The sequence below is a fragment of the Squalius cephalus genome (genome assembly GCF_949319135.1).
Source record: "Squalius cephalus genome assembly, chromosome: 6".
NCBI lineage: Eukaryota > Metazoa > Chordata > Actinopteri > Cypriniformes > Leuciscidae > Squalius > Squalius cephalus.
Window position 1 is genome coordinate 40036404 of NC_137127.1, and position 20292 is coordinate 40056695.

Sequence of the window (20292 nt, forward strand, 5' to 3'; positions counted from 1 at the left end):
AAAAAAAAACTTTCAGTAAACACACTGGTAACTTCTATAACAAAGTAAAATCTCCGGAGAAGTCATTCAACTCATTTGATATTTAGAAGGAAACATATTGTTTAATACCTTGATTATAATCACTCATTACATATACACTGAAGCAGCAGTGCATTCCAGAATTCACCCCCTTAAGTAGAGTATTAGTAGACTGGTAGGGTTAGGGTTAGAATAAATTGACATGTAGTTACAAAGTTACTTATAGTCAGTAAAAGGTGTCAAGCCAGACTTGGTGCAAATAGATGCTTCTGCAGAGATGAAGTATGGATGCCGTTCCCATAGGTGGATCTCTCCACTCGATGTTTCAGAGAAACAGTGTTAAAAACAGTAATCTATTGTTATTCCTTGGTTAAACGTTAAATGGAAGCACTAGTCGGCTGTATGAATGTCTTCCTAGACTGAAGGCTGTAGGTTTTACATATTGATTAATCAAACCATGTGTTTAAAACTAGCCACTTTGCATTATTTCACTTAGTAACATTATTTTACTAATTTTAACCTACCCATTACATAAAATTATATTTTTTTATCATACTGATCTAGTAGCTTTTCTGTCTTTGTTTCTAAAATAACGTAACTGTGGTTGGCAGTTCAGCTGGGGAGGATCTGTCAATAAATAGCTTGATGCATTTGTATAAACTTTTAACTAACCAGAATTCAGTACATCAACCACCACTGCAGAATTAGGATAGCCTGGACCTTCATGTAAATGTGTGAAAACTGTGTGGAATGGACAGAATAGAAGGACAAATAGAGGAGAGAGGGTACTGGGGCAGTAAAGCAGAGTTTCTTCTGGCTGTGGCAGGGAATGTGATTGGACTGGGTAATGTGTGGAGGTTTCCGTATCTCTGCTACAAGTATGGAGGAGGTATGAAACCAGCAGCGACCTAAATACATAATTCACTCATGCACTTTTAATTCTTTCAGCGATACTTAAATAATGTATTATTGTACTGGTGTGTTCTCAGGGGCGTTCCTGATACCCTACCTGGTGTTTGTTGTTACCTGTGGGGTGCCTCTGTTCCTACTAGAGACCGCAATGGGACAGTACACACGGGAAGGAGGCATTACATGTTGGCATCGCCTCTGTCCACTGGCTGAGGGTGAGAGTTGTAGAAACAAAACATCACTTTATAAAAGATTTAAAGATTTTTTAATGAAATTTTGTTAATCTTTTTGCATCCAAACACTTTACACTGTATTTATACATTTAATAGACACCTTAGAATAAAGTGTAACCGAAACCATTTATTTCATTAAATCAGCAGATTTCTTTATTAGTTAATATAAGTGAAGAATATGAACATATGATCCAGTAGAAAAAGACTTCAAAAGAAACCATTTGGTTTAATAAATAGTCAGTAGAAAGAACCAAATCACAAAGTGCATAAATGCAACAGATGTTACATTTGGGTAAATCTCAGTAAATCATCTTTTAATTCTCTCATTAATTATCTCTTTTTAAGTCTCTTCTAGTCAGTGTTTCTGTTTGCTTTTTTCAGGTATTGGCTATGCAGGACAACTGATACTTCTGTACAGCTGCATGTATTACATTGTCATTCTGGCCTGGGCGCTTTTCTACCTCTTCTTCTCTTTCAGTGCCCAACTGCCTTGGGACAGCTGTGACAACACCTGGAACACAGGTGATAATCTAAAAAAAATAAAAGTAACATCAAAACTATAAACAATAAATGCCATCTGCTGAATATCTTAATTTTATTTTTTCTCTGTCTTAGATGGCTGTGTATATCTTGCTGCAAAGAATTTGACCATCAACCGGACATCTCTAATTAATTCAACACCTGCAGCTACTGAGTTCTGGGAGTAAATAAATACTAATTGTGATATTGAGTTTTGCATGAACATTCTGCTTTAGCAAAAGTTATAGTAATTAAGTACATACAACTATTCATTTGTTCAATAAAAACAAAGGAAAATGCTTGTGTTTCTCTCTTTACAGGCGCAGAGTGTTGGCTCTCTCTGGGGGTATTGAGGACATTGGAAAGATCAACTGGGAGATTCTTCTGTGTCTCATTGCAATGTGGATCATATGTTATTTCTGTATCTGGAAAGGAGTCAAATCTACAGGCAAGGTGTGCAAGAATGTCACTTTATTTATCGATACTTTTCCATAAAGTCAATATTAGCCCTAGTTATTGTTAAGAAATTAGCATTTTGTCATATTGCTCACACTGGTTTCCTTTTAAGTGTAAATTAGGTGTAGCCTGGAAATCCAGACCCAAATCCGAAAGATTAAGGGTCAGGCTTTGAGTAATGAAAATCGCCCTACTTGAGGGGTGGCAGCAAGCATGCATTTGAAAATCTCACTGCACACAATTGGATAACACTACGACCAATCACAACAATACACGGGGTGACGTATCCAGAGCCCCATATGCTTAGCTACCAGCGGAGTTAACTTGTAGATTAGACTCTTGCCGTATCCGGTCGGCAAAACAGCAAAAACGTCCTTCTTGTAAAGGAACGATTCGAGCGCCGTCTTCTGTTCCTCTTTTAGATAAAAAGCCAAGTCTAACTCGTTCATTGTAGTGGCCAAAGCAGTTTCAAACAATTGGTGTTCATCCATAGCCATCTTGCAATGTTTACTAATGACTTTGATGCTGCAACGCTGTCGTCATCTGTTTAGCTCACATCAGATACACCGATGTGATTGGTGCAACTTGGCTACAAGGGCATAGTTAATGAGCATCATTACTCAATGCCAGAGTGACTCGCTGAGCAAATTCAAATTGTGCTCTCGCGAGAACTCTGGATTTCCAGGGTATAGTAGGTGTGCAGGAGGGAACAAATATGTTTCAGCTGTGTGGCAAGAGGGCAACCAACTTCATTGGTTATATCAATAGTTTCCTTTTTGACATCTAATTTTGACATTCCTAATTTACATGTCCCTTTCTTGCATTATGGCTGTACTGTAGGTGGTGTATTTCACAGCCACATTTCCTTATGTGATGCTACTGGTTTTGCTGATTCGTGGGTTGACTCTTCCTGGAGCTCTGCAGGGGGTTGTGTTTTACCTGTACCCTGAACCGGCCCGTCTTGCTGACCCACAGGTAATCAACCATTTTCCCTCTACCTCACTGTGACCTAATAACAGCATTAAAGGGATAGTTCACCCAAAAATGAAAATTAGCCCATGATTTACTCACCCTCAAGTCATCCTAGGTGTATACTGTATGACATTCTTCTTTAGACGAATACAATCTTATATTATATATTAAATAGTTATATTACAAATAATTATTTATAGTTATATTAAAAAATGTCCTGGCTCTTCCGAGCTTTATAATGGCAGTGAATTGCTGTTTCTATTTTGAAGTCCATAAAAGTGCATCTATCCATCATAAACATGCTCCACACGGCTCCGTGAGGTTAATAAAGGCCTTCAGAAGCGAAGCGATGCAATTGTGTAAGAAAAATATTCCTATTTAACATGTTACAAAGTAAAATTCTAGCTTCCGGCTAGAACCAAGATCGTCCCTCATTTTCCTTTGCTGAAGTTGGCAACCCTACCAAGAACAGAACAATATAATAGTCTAGAAATCTGGAAGCCCCCCTTCAGAGCGGCTTCTAGACGCTCCACGCCAAAAAAAAAAAAAAAAAAAAAAAAAAAAAAAAAAAGTCCAGATGGTTGGTGGAGCAGAGGAGGATCTGGGGGAAAGCCGAGGACAAGGGGAAGACCTCTGGGACCACCAGGTTTGGGTGCGCTAAGACCCCTGGGCTTGAGAATGCTGAAACCAACGGCCACCAGACTTGGGACCACCGGGCTAGATATCGCTAGGACCACTGGGCGAGAGAGCTCTGGGACCACCAGTCTTGAGAGTGCTGAGACTCCTGCTGTGCCAAGCTCCATGGCCATCGGGCCTTGGGGCGCAAAATGTTTAGGGGAACCTTGAGTGGTCACAGTGGGATCCTCCTCCACCTCACCCACAGTGAAGGGGGATCTGCTAAGCAGATGAGCAGGCTCCACAAATTCACACAATGTCCTTCGAGGACCAACACAGGAAAGTTGTGATCTGATAGGTTCATTCAGACCAGAACGATAAAATTAAATGAGTGAACTGTCCAGAAAGTGGGTATGATGGGCCATATTCAAAAACCTACGGGTGTGGCCATTGAGGGAGCACTCGCCCTGGCAAAGGAGGATGAGACGAACCCCTGCTATATCCATTTTTTGGTCAGTCATTCTGTAACTCGGTGGAGCAGGCAGAGACATGGATCTAAATGCAAGGGTTGTTTATTAAACACAAAAGTAAAACAAGAACCAGAAAACAAGGAACGCAGGGGAAAAAGGGACATGAGACCATCTACATACAGCGAACAACTGACAAAGAACAAGGGAAACACAAGAGCTATATATACACATATATATATACACAAGGGGTAACAAGCTTACTAGACACACCAGTGAACAATCAGGACTAATCAATGGAGACTACAAAAACTACAAAGATGGCACCAGGAGCAGGAAACAGGAACAGAACAACATAAGAGTACAGATATGACACAGGGAACCAACCTCACCATTATCCCACCTCAATAGCAGAAAGGGGTTTTAGGTTACACTTTATTTTACAGTATGTGCACTTATAGTATAGGGGAGAGCGGGGCACAACGTACCCTGGGGCTAGTTGTAACACACTAGTTTTAAAAACTTCCACACATGCTAACATGACGAAACTTAAGAGTATTTACTAGTTGCCATATCAACACTATATAGAGAAAAAATTGTGCTAAAATTCAGAAATCTTTGGAAGATATCACTGAACATTTATTTAACCATAGCAAAAGTAAATTTCTTACTTATGTTAATTTTCATCTCTATTTTTTGTTTATTTAAAATTAGACAAATCTGATATCATTTTAGTCTCCAATATGTTATTTAACAGTTGATATAGTTCTTTAATGCTTCGCTAACTAATGTGACAGGATGCACGCGACAGATCCGTCCGATAAAGATGACGAAGTAGTATGTCCCAAAGCTTGCCTACTTTTTTGCTACACATTCAAAAGTAAATACCTTTTCTTCACAAAAAGAGTACATACTTTTATGGCGTAGTGTAACTTAGGCGAATTGGGACGCAGCATATGGCTTTACACGATGACGATCGCTCTGATTGATCTGTCCAATTGCGCCCAGAGGCATTTGAGCGACGTCCGTTGGTGACGCCCCTTTGGAAATGAGTTATTAATGAAGCTTTGCCAGACCATAACTCAGTTACTACTGAGAATGGTCTGGTTTTAACCAGGCTACCGCTCTCCCTACTTGCCCAAGAAAGTACTGGTAATATATGGTACAGTGACTACATGGGTTAAGGTTAGGTTTAGGGTAGGTGAAGGGTTAGTATGTAGTTATAATCCAGTTACTGCAATTGCTATAATAAGTACATAGTATTTGCATGCGAAACAGGACTGTCCAATAAAGTGCTACCATATTTTACAATACAACATGAACACAATAAGTATATAAGTACATTGTATCTAACAATTGTTTTATGGAAGTTAAAGCCACCTAATTTAACATTACCAAAAACATATGTTTTTTTCTGTAACTATCTGATCTATTTTTTTTATTATTATTATTATTTATATTATATTGAAATAGAGGTGCTCTGTGTGTTTAGGTTTGGCTGGAGGCCGGAGCTCAGATCTTATTTTCCTACAGTGTGTCTGTTGGCACTCTCACTGTTTTTGGCAGCTACAATAAATATAACAACAACTGCTACAGGTTAGTATTAAGGCTTTCAATAAAATGACAGTACCAAAGAATGAGCATATGAATGATTTAACAATTGAATAATTAACTATTTGTTATGTTGTACACTATGAGCAAGATGTTTTTGAAATGTTATGTTGTTATGATGCTCAGTCAGCAAATGGTAGACGATATGTGTTTTTATCTACATTTATCAGGGACTGCTTGTGGCTTTCACTTCTGAACAGCAGCACCAGTTTGGTGGCTGGCTTTGCAGTGTTCTCTGTTTTGGGTTTCATGGCCCAACAGCAGGGCGTCCCCATAGGAGAGGTGGCAGAATCAGGTAATGCAGTATTTCATGGAAACACAGGAGGCATGATAAGACAATTGAGATGTTGCAAACCAATACTGTATTTAAGTAATTACTAAGAACATGGAATGCTTAAAATAATATCTCTCTTTCTATGTCAGGTCCAGGACTAGCGTTCATAGCTTATCCACAGGCAGTAGCCATGATGCCTCTCCCTCAGTTGTGGGCTGTTTGTTTCTTCATCATGATTATTTTGCTGGGGATAGATACACAGGTGAGCTTAAACTAACACATATACATAAGTCGTAATACCTTGAACTAAAAACTGCAAATGACTACAAATGTTTGTTTGAAGTATTGAAAGAATACCAATGTAAATTGATTCATCAAACAAATATAAATTTTAAATATAAATGCAGTGAGCACTAATCTGCATTTAGAATATAATTACATTTAATATTTATATTTACAGTTCCCCTTCAAGGGAGCTCACGCTGCGTCGAGTTTAACGCTATGGGAGCGCTCTGCGTGATTGCATCGTGAAGCACTTGTGAAATCAGTCCAATGGCGTATAGGCAGGTGACGTCATGGCAGGAAGCTATAAAGTGCACCCAGACCAAACATTGTCAGCTTCTGTGCCCTCAACAAGTGCTCTGTGTAAAATTGTCTTTGTCTATTTATTGTTGTTTGTCCTCAAGCATATTATATATTTAGAACAGGAGTATAATGGCAAGCAAACAGTATTTTTGATTGTGTGTTTTTCCCTGCCCTCGCTACATTACGAGTGGGGATACATGCGGTTTATGTGTTGTTTGTTTGGGAGTGGAGCATGCATGTCAGCTCTAGTAAAAGGGAGCTCACAGTGTTCATTCATAAATTCCCGACATGTAAAATATGCACTATCGAGAGTTTTATCTCCGCTCCTGATGGCTTTCTTCTAGAGGGGAGAAAGTCAATAAAGAATCTTTGGCTCGGATCTCACGTTTGCCGAAGCCGCGCGTAGATTACGGGTCTGCAATAAAGATTATGTGACTCTGTCTCGGATCTTGCGTGCCCCGAGGCAGTGCGTAGAGTGGCTCGGATTTCGCATTTGCCGAGGCAGCGCATAGATTATGGGTCTGCAATAAGAATCTAGTGGCTTGGATCTCGTGTTTGCCGAAGCAATGTGTAGACTACGGTCCGCAAAACAAGCATAGGTGACTAAGCAGACTGGAATTTCCCTTTCTCTCTTTTTCCTATGATTGTGTGCAAACTAATTAGGTGTGTTTGCAGACTATTATTTATGGTTTTTTTTGTGTTTGAGATTATAACATGAATATTCAGCCAGCCATTCAAACCACGTATTCGTGTTTGATTGTTTCTGGGCTGCATTTCATTTTGAGGAATTAAATTAAATACTTGTCTGGCTTTGGAAGTTAGATGTCTGTATGAAAATACTTTATTCAGCCTTGACCGAGTCTAGACTAGTTTAGTCTAGACCGAGCTTTTCGTCTGGTTGGTTTTTGGCTGCATTTAATTTTGAGGAATTAAATGTTAAATACTCATCTGATTTTGATGTCTGTATTAATTCACCTTTCATCCAGAGTGTTTTTACTTGTCTGGTTGTTATTTGGCAGCATTTAATTTGAGAAATTAAAAAATATATACTCATCTGATCTTTGAGGAGTTAGATATCTGTATTAATATACTATTCAGCTTTTCATCCGGACTGTGTTTACTTGTCTGGTTGATCTTTGGCTGCATTTATTCCCAGGGGGAAATGGATAACACCTCATTATCAGAGGTGGGTAGTAACGAAGTACATTTACTTCGTTACATTTACTTGAGTATTTTTTTGGAAAAATTTTACTTTTAAGAGTAGATTTGAATGTGGGTACTTATTACCTTTACTCGAATACATTTCTAATGAAAAAACTGTACTTTTACTTCGTTACGTTGGGCGACGTTCCTCTCGTTACTTTATTTTAATGCAATATGTGTTGTTAAATGCGTAAGTGCGATGTATCTTTTTTCTGGGCTTGAGCGATGCTCAATTCACAAATGAATCACTCTTTTGAGTCTATTCTGTTCAAAGACTTCATCAAACAAGTTGGCAGATCTGTCTAAATCGGTTCGCGAAACAGTTTGAATGAACTGTTCAGTTCCTGCACGCACTGAATCGTCTGAAGCGATTTCAATTCACACTCGACTCGGAGTCGTAACAGGAAGATTTAAGGACATCAAGAGCGTTGGATGAAGGGGCAGTGGACCTACAGTACAGTCAAGTGAGAGCAAATCTGCAAATGCATCATATATTTGCCAGCGATGAAGATCTTTATTAGTTGAACATCTTCGTAAGCTGTTTGTGAATGAATGATTCCACAGGACCATATATTCGATTTCATTTCACTCAGGTAATACATTTTACAACCAAACAGATTATTACGCCATGATAGCACTACTAGAAAGTATGACATTACCCGTTTTTTGGACATATACATTAATTTATACATTAAATAAGCTACCATTGCCCACAGTTTATGAACACCCGCCATCCCGCGGTAGTTTGTGTGTATTGTTGCGCAGTGGCGTGCGAACTCGGCTTCAAAACGAATGCCTTTAATTGCCTGCCGTAGACACAGTTAACCAGTTTAAACATGCTTGCAGAAATATACATTTGATTATATTTTGGAGAACCGACAGAAGAAGATTCGTCGATGTACTTTTTTTTTTTTTGTGTTCAGATATTCAGTAGCAGTCATGAGCGCGAGCACATGTGAAGAGTTTTAACTCTTTCTTCTCTGTGTCAATTGCATGCCTTTGAATGCAACACTCTGCAGATTCACTTTATTTCGACATGGTCTAATAATCCAAATGTAGTTGTATAAGTTATATTACTATTATACAAACCAAAGGACAGGCAATGATTTTCTTTTTCGGGCTACAGATGGGAGAAAATGCTTTTTGTTGCAAAGAGAGCCAATCTACTTATGAAAATGATAGTCATTTAAAGGAGCTGTATGTAAGAAATGTATTTCAATTAATCATAAAATGGCCCTGATATGTCACTAGACAATAAGAAATCATGTTCATTTCAAATACTTATATCACTGACAACAGTAGTACGGCCAGGATATTGTCATTTAAAAAGTGAAGTTGCAGCCCTCAACTGATGTTGATGTTGTCATCTTGTGTTTTGGCCTGATGCTCCACCCTCTGCCTATCTACCAATCACGAAGTCAGTAGTGTTTCGGCATCCGGGTTGCCAGCTCTGCTCTAGTTACCACAGCTGCAGCTCCTTGTAGCAGCCTACGTTCTTGCTGGATCCTGCAACATATCTGGCAACCTCGAGTCAGGGGGGAGGGGGAGGGGATACAGTGATTGCAGTACCAGTTTTGGCCACAATCTTACATACAGCTCCTTTAAATAAAAATAAAAATAAAAAATATAAATAATATAATTTTATATATATGACGACTTCAGATGCAAAAGCCTCTAAGTACCATCTGAAATTTTCTTCTAAAAGAGCATTTTTATCAAGCTTGTACGTTTATGTTCAGTTATTTCACTTAAATGGCAATGAAAAGTACCTATTAATTGTCATTAAAGTGAAATTACTGAACTTAAATATACAAGCTTGATAAAAATGCTTGTTTTAGAAGAAAGTTTCAGATGGCACTCAGAGGCTTTTGCATCTGAAGTCTTCTTCATATATATATATATATATATATACTCAAGTAGCGAGTAACTTACTTCGGATTATATATATATATATATATATATATATATATATATATATGTATATATAATCCGAAGTAAGTTACTCGCTACTTGAGTAGTTTTTTCATTGGATACTTTTTTACTCTTACGCAAGTAACTATTAATATTATTACTTTTAATTTTACTTTGAGTAAATATTTCTATAAGTACTTGTACTTTTACTTGAGTACAGTTTTTGGGTACTCTGCCCACCTCTGCTCATTATATGGTGCCCTCAGGGGCCGTTCTGCCAACCCCACCAGCTCATGTGCTTTGGGGCACAGCGGTCTCCAGCGAGATATAGTCTCATTGTCTGGCTCGCAGAAGGAGGGTTTAAGAGGAGTCAGTTCGGTTGTTTCCTGCCGGTCATCCGTTTCAGGGCACCGGACTGGCTTCTCAAACACGGCTAGAGACCAGTCTCGAGATGCAGGTTCCTTTAGCAGTCTCAGCACTCAGTAAATCTGGAGTAAAAAACTATCCCTATGAACTATCCCTTGAATATTTTTTTATTTTTTTACTCCGGAATTACTCAATGTAAGAGAATGAGATTTTCTATATTTTTTTCATTGATATTTCATTTCATGGGAGGTATGTACATACGTAGCTTCACAGAGACTACAAAGTCAATTAAACTAAGCCAGTTAAATTTTTTTGGCAAGACCATGTGGGGTCTTTTTTGGTCTTCCAACACCAAGGAATATTGCTTATACATAAAAGTGTCACGACAGATTTTCTGCCCCTCATAGTAGTAATCTAGGCGATGACGTTTACGCTCAGTCTGTGATCCTTTTTTTTTTTTATTTAACGGTTTCTTCCCCACAGTGCAAGTGACTTCGTATTTGAGCTAAAACTACCATGTTGAGTACAGTATTGTCCATCTCCAAATGACTCATCCTGAGTGACTGCAATTTTCATCCTTGAAAAATGTAGAACACTTTTCCCTATTGAAATACTTCAAGAGTATTTCACAATGCAGTATTGCAATACTGCAAGAGAAACCTATTTTCAGTTTCACATCTGGACTTCCAGCATTAGAAGCAAATTCTTCTTGTTGGTGTTCCCTCTTCATATTCACCAGATTAATAGCTTGGGGTTCAATCACCAAAACTGGCTCATCCTCATCATCATGTTGGTCAATGCCTGAAAAAGCAAGGAGAAATTTTTCAGTTCAAAACAAGAGACCTAAAAACATAACATTGCAAGAATGGGGTGGGGGGGCTAATTCCACATTTAATGTGGATAATAAAGCATTTATATGAAAATATCAGTTTTTCAGTTTAGTGAGACTGTATCTGATTTATTGAGGGGAGGGCAGAGGGACAAGAAACAGGTAATGCTATACAGGTAATGCTGTAGGTGGAGAGCAGACTTCAATTCAGAGTGTGATCAAACAAATAAACATCATGTCATAAGCGTAATTAATTTAAACTAACTCAATCCCAATCAACAAATATAATAAACATTTAAATCCACTATTTTTGCATCACAGGATGAATTCTGTGTTAGCATTACATTGGCTGAACACTGACTTTTACAGTATACATACATTTAGCATTAAAAAAATTATGACAAAAACTTACCGTCAAATTCCTCATCAGTTTCGTCCAAGAATGTGTCCTGTTCATCATCAGTCATCACCATCATCCTCCAGAAAATAATCTGCTATAAAACCAGTTATATCGTAATTTGGGGCAATTCCACCGAGACTGATATCAAACAAGCTGTTTAAGCAGTCAGCTATTTTACATTCTGCTCATGATTTGGTGCCGCCATGTCAGATGTCAAAACAACGCATCACCATCCAACAAACAAATTATATTGACACGTAGCAGGCCTAAAATGACCTTAAAATAAGATTGTTATTATTGGCAGAATATTGAGCTACAAAACAAATAAGCTGTTCCTAAAATATTGGCAACAACACGAAACAATCTCCACAGACATCTGAACCCGTTTTTTTTTTTTTTTTTTTTTTTTTTTTTTTTGCCTTAACTAGTGTTGACCTAATTGCCGCTCGTGCGGATTGATGTTAAGGTCTGTTTACTCTTTCTAATAGAAAAGAAGTAGAAAAGAAGTTCCTGAAATTATATAAGAATCAGCAGGTGTTGTTGCGTCGAAATAAATTGAAATCAATATTTAGGAAGCCCACGTACTTTTTTGTCATTTTTTTGCGCAAAAGTATAACAGTATTAACCCTCTGGGGTCGACAAACGCGCCCGCGTGTTTTGCTGGATTTTCTTCTCATTGTAGCACAATAAACTTAAATTACTCCGTCATTTATGGTCATACAGAAAAAAGAAATATAAAAAAAGAATCTGTGATATTTCTACTTTTGTATGTGTCCACTTACAATCAAATCAAAACATTGTGCTTTTGTAAAATAAAGAAAATAAACAGGGTGTGCTTTCTGCCTCCCCGTCGCGGTGAACTTTTTTTTCTTGAGCACGTCTTTAAACTGAAACAAAACTCAGCGAATACTTGTCACACATTCATGAGCCATATACCTTTATAAACATTTAAGTGTGTACTTTTAAATGATCGGATTCAAACAGAAAACAAATATTCTCTGTTTAAGTAATTTGTATAAAACCAACAAGATATCCAGTATCTCAAACATTTTTGCTCATTATTTTTAATTTGACCACACCCACGCGCGCAAAAGAGATTCACATGCAAATCTCCACATGGAACGCGAACGCGCTCATTACCTCAAAAACAAAGCACGAAAAAACTTCACAAGTCTCTGCTTTTCGTCGAGTTTGAAAGACGTGCCGTGAGCTTACATTGGATTTACCTCAGAAGAAGAAGAACGCGATCTGAAGACAAGAAAGATGTAAGGTAAGAAATTCTGACATATTAGTTTGTTATTGTTGCATAAATTTCACATTGCAGTTGAACTGTTGCTAGATATATGGTGAATATTATAATATTTAGACCCGTGTTTACTGTTACTGTGTTTGTGGATATCTGCTCAAACGTAGATATGTATATGGTAACCATAATGTTTCATATTTTGGTGCACGATCACGTTTGAAAAGCAAAACGCACCAAACGGCTTCATGTTTTTACTATTATCTAATTTCATATCATCATAACGAATGGAAACATTTGAAGTAACATATGATAATCAATATATTTTTCTCTAGCGTAGTTGTTACTGAAATCTTTTGGAAGATTTATAGGCTGCTATAGGCTATTGTTATTATTATTTTATGCAGCACTGCGCATAGCCTATGCCTACAAGGCACAACAAACCTGGTGTTCATTATATTATATATTGTTGGAAACATTGTGTGTGTGTGTGTGTGTGTGTGTGTGTGTGTGTGTGTGTGTGTGTGTGTGTGTGTTCTGTGAATTTTAAAAAGCAATTTTAACCAGAAAAATCTAAAATTTATTCCCAAAATCGTGCAGGCCTTTCTCTTGATATCAGTATGTTCACTTTTTTTTTTTTTTCAGGGACCAGATGCCACTGAGTCCTGCTGACTTCAACATTCACATGATTCTCTGTACATGAACATGGTAAAGTGAAAATCAAACACCTTGGAAATGAAAGGTATGTACAATGTTTTTAGGAATGGCACAAAGGTCTCTGTCTTTGGATCATTGTTTTCAATAAGTGCTTTTTTGTCATTTGTTTTGTATCTTTGGATTATGTTGTGTTGTAAATAAATCCAAACAATCAAAAAGACATTATTTTTTAAATCTCCTCATTCTTTGTGCAAGGTTGCTCAGAATGACAGGGCCTGATAGCTCCTAATAGGGCCGTTAGGGGAAGGTCTTTGTCTTTCTCAGGTGTGAAAAGCTTACATATTAATGATGTGATCACACCTCCTGCATAAAGCTTTCTCACACAAAACACGTCTTACAATTTTTAAATCAATATATTGTCTTATCTGAATGAGCAGTCAGGGTGATTTTCACATAGTTTTGGAGCAAATATTCTAGGCTACGTGATACAATTTTCAAAAGTCTTGTGAAGAAATAATCAGTATGGGTTTCATGGCCTTATTTCAGTGAGAATTTTTTTTTGTATTTTCACAAACCACGCATAAATGTCATTATCTCAAAACTACAAACTTTTACATACATGCTGCTGATATATTATTGTAGCAGAGTTTGTGCTAAATACAGTTTAATCAGTCTTTAGCCATGAAAATGTCACAAGTAACAGAAATAAGCACAAATGTCAGAGCATGTCAGAACACCTCCAGGGCCAGAAAACCCCTCAGACCCCAGAGGGTTAATGTCAATAAAATCATTAATTTCAGTATGTATCATGTTATAAATGAAAATATAAGTATTGCATCTCAAAACCCTTGGTATAATCTATCATTTACAGCAATAAACACACATGACCTATTTTTGACATTTTTATGGCTATGACTACTTTGACGCTTTTAAACTCATAATTTGATTCTGCAACTTTAGCCGGGGTTTCACAGTCAATTACTTTTTTACAACAAAAATTAACCATCACTGAACATACTTAAGCTGGACTGTGACGCTATTTTCTTCTAGAAACAAACTTTGTTGCATAATTTTCCTGTTATCTCTGTAAAGCTGCTTTGAAACAATCTGTATTGTAAAAAGCGCTATATAAATAAAGGTGACTTGACCTGACTTGACCGAATTGGTTGCTTGAGTAACACCTAAGACCAGTCTTGAGAGACTGGTTCCTTTAGTAGATTTTTAGCAGCGTGAAACTGCTGCTAAATATATATCAATGGGTCCTGTGCACAGGGGGGGTCCTGTCCACAGTGGTAGGGCCCAAGCAGGATCTGGTTATGGAACAAGTGTTATAAAGGCTTTGTTGGGGAAGGGGACCAAAGAAAGTGTTCCTTCCCCCGACAGAGAGTCCGAGATTACAGACAGTATTTTATCATTCCGAAGAAGGATGCAGGGTTACGTCCAATTCTAGATCTGTGTGCTGATGCGAATCATGACACAATCAGATCCGCGGACTGGTTTGTCACGGTAGATCTTTAGGACGCATACTGCCATTTTCCATCCTTCCTCAAATCAGGAAGTTCCTCAGATTGCTTTCGAGGGCAAAGCGTACCAGTATCGGGTTCTTCCTTTCGGCCTAGTCTTGTCAGTTCGGCATTGAGATGTCGTCCTCCCTACATGAAAGTATGGGGGGTTAGGCTGAATACAAAGAAAAGTGTGCTTTCCCCATTACAGAGGACCACTTTTTCAGGTGTGGTGTGGGATTCGATGACATTGCAGGCACGTCTATCTCCTGCTCATATCGGTTCAATCCTCACAGCCGTGAGCAAAATAAAGCTCGGCCAGTCACTCACTGTCAAACAGTTTCGAGACTGTCAGGTCTGATGGCAGCTGCGTCCAACGGGATACCTTTTGGCCTGCTGTACATGAGACCTTTGCAGTGGTGGCACAAGACCAGGGGGTTTCCCTGAGGGGCAACCCTTTCTGCATGATCAAGGATATGCACAGGTGTTTCGTACTTTGGTTATGTGGAAGAAGCCTTGGTTCTTGTCCCAGGGTCCTGTGCTGGGAGCTCCTTGTCGTTGCGTAACGCTTACAACGAATGCTTCACTCACGGGCTGGGGAGTGATCATGGATGGTCTCTCAGTGTCTGTGGATGGGTCATCATCTCTCCTGGCACTTACTGTAATTGCCTGGTGATGATGGCTCATGCTCTAAATCCCTGGGCACCAGATTCATGGAGCAGACATCCTGTTCGAGGCGGGGCCTGAGCCCCTGGGAATGGAGACTCCACCCTGAGGTGGTGGAGCTCATATAGAGGTGCAGACATGGCTGAGGCTGCGTCTGTACTCAGTTTCCCTGATCCTTCTACTCCCAGGAGTTCTGGAGAGCAGAGTATGGAAGTGTGGGGGACCCACTCATAGACTCAGGTCTCTCAATTGAGGTTGTTGAGGCCACGCTCACTCTAAAACTCCCTGCACAAGGAAACTGTGCTGTCATCACTTGGATCCAGTTAACTGCCCAGTTGGTACAGTGCTAGAATTTCTGCAGGATTGATTCTCCGCAGGGTTATTCCCCTCCACTCTAAAGGTTTACGTGGTGGACTAGCTGCTTACCACGCATCTTTGGGTGGTGTCTTTGGGGAGAAACCGTTGGTGTTACCTCCGTGGTGCATCGGATCAGGAGGAGTATGGCGGCTTGGTCAGCCTTATAATAGGGGTATCCCTACAAGAAGTGTGTGATGCGGCAGGCTGGTCCTTTCCTCACACATTCGTCAGGTTTACAATCTAGATTTGGGCTTTAACCCTGGGTCCCAGGTGATTCTGTCTTTGTTGTGCTCGGCTGATTTCACACAAGACAGGCACTAGTCCCTATGGCAGCATTGGTATGGACGTTCTCATAGTGTCAATGTCGACGCAGTGCGAGTTCCCTTGAAAGGGAACTCCTTGCTTACGACTATAACGCTGCAACGCTGCGTCGCCCTGCCATACTTCCGGCGTGCCTGTGATCGACTTGCTTCAGCCTATCAGAAGCTGGCAATGTTTGGCCTGGGTGCAATTAATAGCTTCCTTCCATGACGTCACCCACCTATACGGCATTGAACTGATTTCACAAATGCTTCACGACGCAATCACACAGAGCGTTCCTATAGCGTCAATCTCGACGCAGCGTCTCATTCCCTCTTCAGGGAACCAAGGTTACAGTCATAAACGAGACGTTTTGTTCTAAAATATATATATATAGATTTGGAAAATATATATATATAGATATATATATATAGAAATATATATATATAATTATTATTAAAAAATTCCCTATTTTCTTCATTTATTATTTAGGCAAATTTGGCCAAGTCAACCATATAGTTAAAAGGAATAGGTCACTTAAAAATGAAAATTCTGTCATTATTTACTCACCCTCAAGTTGTTTGAAACCTGTATGAATTACTTTCTTCCGGTGAACACAAAGGTTTACAATAAAGATACAAATGCATCCACAATGTCCCTGACCATGAAAGTGAACTCTGAATTTTTTTTATTGCATTACTTGGGGTGTAACATTTTGATGAAGTAAATTAATGTAGGTAAGTGCAAATATGTGCACACTATAGATTAAAAATATTGACATGGAAAAACACAAGGTAAATGTTGGCGTTCATAAACTGCAAACATTTTATTTAGAGTCATTTTCAGACTTGTGAAGTGTAAAGACAGCATCTGCAAATACATTGGGCTATTTTGGTGTTGGAAAAACAGCTTCCAGTGTGTTACAGGGATAGTGCACCCAACAATGAAAATACTGTCATCATTTCCTCACCCTCATCGTACCAAACCTATATGACTTTCCCTTTGAAGTTTGCTTCAATGGAAGCTGTCATGACATCAGTGATAGACCTGTTCCCTGTGGTGCTGCGCAAAGCAGGACGACGAGAAATTTTACTCCTAGTCTTCTGTCTCACTTGCTTCTTTGGTCAGCTCATCATGGTTACAGAGGTAAGGAGAGTGTGTTTGTGCGTGAGAGAGAATAAAATTAAAGTTACCTTTGTGTTACCTATAATGGCCTAATGTTGAAGGGATAGATCACCCAAGAATAAAAATTCAGTCATCATATACTCACCCTCAAGCTGTTCTTAACCTGTATTAATTTCTTTCTTCTGCTGAACAGTTTTTTTTTCCATTCTATGGAAGTCACTGAGGGCTTTCGCACCGAGTAGTTATAGGAACAAAAATAGTTTTTTAAAAAGTCAGTTATAGGAACTTCCCCTAGAGCCATTTTCCTGGTTACATTCACACTGCCAATAGGAACTCTGAAGTGGCATAAGCCGGCTGACCGTGATGTCATTTAAGAGCACCATTCTAGCTGAGCAGTTTTGCTTGGTCCCTTCAAATTTGTGTTGGATTTCCACCATAGAGTAAAGGTTATAGACTTCACTGTTGGTTCATCTATCACTGTTTCCATGTTCGTGGAGTAAACTGTGTGTTTACACTGCTTTTTATAAATGCTGGTTGCCGGTGCTTTGTATGGCATGAGTTCGTCTAATCAACTTACTCTTGTGTCACTGGTAATTCCTATTGTGCTGGGTTAGACCCTACTCTGAAGTGAATAACTAAAATGGTTTCCAGTTCCTGTGGCGCGAACATGCCAAAAAGGGGGTACTTCCTATTAGCTTAGATCCTCCCCTGAGTGAGCTGTACACAGTCTGCCATGTTTAATTCTGCACTAGAGCAGCTAGTGGTAACACAAGAATGTATCAGCTAAATATATGTTGTTGGCTGTAGGAATAAAGATTCATTCATTTATTAATTTGATCAAGAGATCATTTTCTCCTGGTATCTGAGCAACTGCAGGTGGCATGGGTTACATTTATTTTTGAATGGCATGTGCCCAAAAAATAGGTAATACTTATATGTTTGTGCTTGTTTAACATTTATTATAATAAACTGCATTAGGCAAGTGTCATGGTATGACATAAATAAAATCTGACTACAGTAATTAAGCGAAACGATATCATGTCTACATGTCGCATATATTCTCTGGCTTTGTAGGCATCCTATTACAGTTCCCACATGAGCATCTGAACAATTAATGTGTATGATGCAACATAATCCCTGACTCTGGTTCATGCAAGTAGGGCTGAACTCTATTATTTACAGAAGCAGCCATATTGGTGGTTTTGTTGTTGTTGTTGTTGCCAGAGTGTCTGAGGCACAAGCTGTAAAGGCACAGCCCTATCCTACAAAGGGGGTGGGGAGCAGCAGCTTATTGATCATTTGATCCAATCATTTCCCAATGGGCAACTTCACTGACACTGACACATTGTGTGGACACCTGAGACTTATATTACATCTTGTAAAAAGGGACATAATAGGTCACCTTTAAGGATGTAGTATTTGGTCCTCATCATTATATGAGTGATTTAAAAGAGAACAAGTATTTTATTGTAAATATTTTACTGTTACTTGACAAATGTTTGAAAAGTTTTAGTTTGAAAGAAACATTTCTAAACTTCTAAAAATTACTAGAGCTGTAAAATTGAGGGCCTGTGCAATTTTATTTAATTAATCTGTGTTTTATTTTTTTACAACCACAATACCTTAATCTGGCCCTAACTGTAATGTTTTATTGTGGCCTGCAGGGGGGGATGTATGTATTCCAGTTGTTTGACTACTATGCCTGTAATGGAGCCTGTGTTCTGTTCCTGTCTGTGTTTGAGTCTCTGGCCATGGGTTGGATCTTTGGTGAGTCACACACAGGTTACAGACCATAATAGAACATAATAAAGTCAACAAAATACAATGACAATGCTAGAAAGCCAGTAAAGCTAAATCCTCTACACTCCACAGGGGCTGAGAGAATGTTTGACATTATTGAAGACATGACAAAGTCACGCCCCAACTACATATTCATGTTGTGCTGGAAATACCTGACTCCTCTCGTGTCCCTGGTGAGTGTCTGAATTTCATACATAAGTTTGGGTTTGTCTTGTCTTAATGGATATGAATTCTATTGTGAATTCCTGAAGCATTCTCAGCCATAAACACCTCAGTTGAATTCAGTTCTTACTATCCTTTCTCTTTTCCATCCTTTTTTACCATTTCTCTTTTTCCTCTGTCCATTCTCAGGTGTCTTTCATCTGTTCTATGGTGGAGTACCAGCCCCTGACTTTTAACCGTTGGTATGTGTACCCGGACTGGGCGTACGCACTAGGTTGGTTACTGGCCCTGTCCTCCATTCTGCTGGTGCCTGGATGGGCGCTGGGCCGAATGTGTGCTGGGAAAGGGAGTCTGAAACAGGTGAGGATGAAAAGATATTCATCCCTGACATTTGAAAAGATAAACAAGCCTCTGGGATCTCAGATGAGATCAAAACAGGGATGCAAATGTAAAACTAACTATTTAACCAATATTAATCTACTGAAATTAACCAAGAGAATTTAATCTGCTTTCAAATTTCAGTACTATCTAACTGTTGTTTCCCTGTATTTGTGTGTCTTGGAAGCGTTGGTGTCACCTGTGTAGTTCTGATACAGAGCTTCCTCTCACCTCTAAACAACTAGCTGTAATGAAGGAAACTGCTTTCACTGCAGAGATGGAAGACTTAGTCAGGACGGACACAGAGGAACATGAAAATGGACTTTGAAAGAACAATTATTGTATTTTGTAGTCAGTCTTTTCATTGCTATTTTAGTGAATAAAAACCTGAAGAAACAAGGACCAAAATGTATTTTTTTCATCTCAAAATATAGGTAACAGCTGTGCTCAACACACAGGTTAGAGTCAGAGGATGTGTCTAAACCAGACATGTTGTTTCAGACAAACTTTGTATTTCTGCTCTCAATTTTTTAATTCACACTAACAAACTGGGGGGTACTGTTAACTTGCATAAGGGCAGCCCAGTGTGAACCGGTGGAGATGAGGAAGATTCACAGCCAGGAAAAGGTGGACTGCCCACAATTGGAACTTGCCAGGTGAATCAGTGCTGCAGTGGCAATTATGCGGTCATTACCAGACCATCATGGTGAAAAGGTAACTGAGCCTGAGGGCCT

The 20292-nt window shown here is 38.9% G+C and overlaps 1 protein-coding gene across 1 annotated transcript; it reads left to right on the forward strand.

Annotated features, from left to right (window-relative positions):
• Nucleotides 1-768: 768 nt before the first annotated feature.
• Nucleotides 769-19886, forward strand: LOC307159895 (sodium- and chloride-dependent GABA transporter 2-like; the record flags this gene model as incomplete). Its single annotated transcript, XM_079873592.1, has 14 exons — nucleotides 769-907; nucleotides 1008-1142; nucleotides 1542-1682; nucleotides 1776-1863; nucleotides 2000-2132; nucleotides 2976-3110; nucleotides 5682-5785; nucleotides 5971-6095; nucleotides 6224-6336; nucleotides 17102-17239; nucleotides 18883-18985; nucleotides 19091-19191; nucleotides 19370-19540; nucleotides 19746-19886. The coding sequence occupies 14 exons, from the start codon at nucleotides 769-771 to the stop codon at nucleotides 19884-19886; spliced, it is 1767 nt and encodes a 588-aa protein (XP_079729718.1).
• Between the last annotated feature and the right edge of the window lie 406 nt (nucleotides 19887-20292).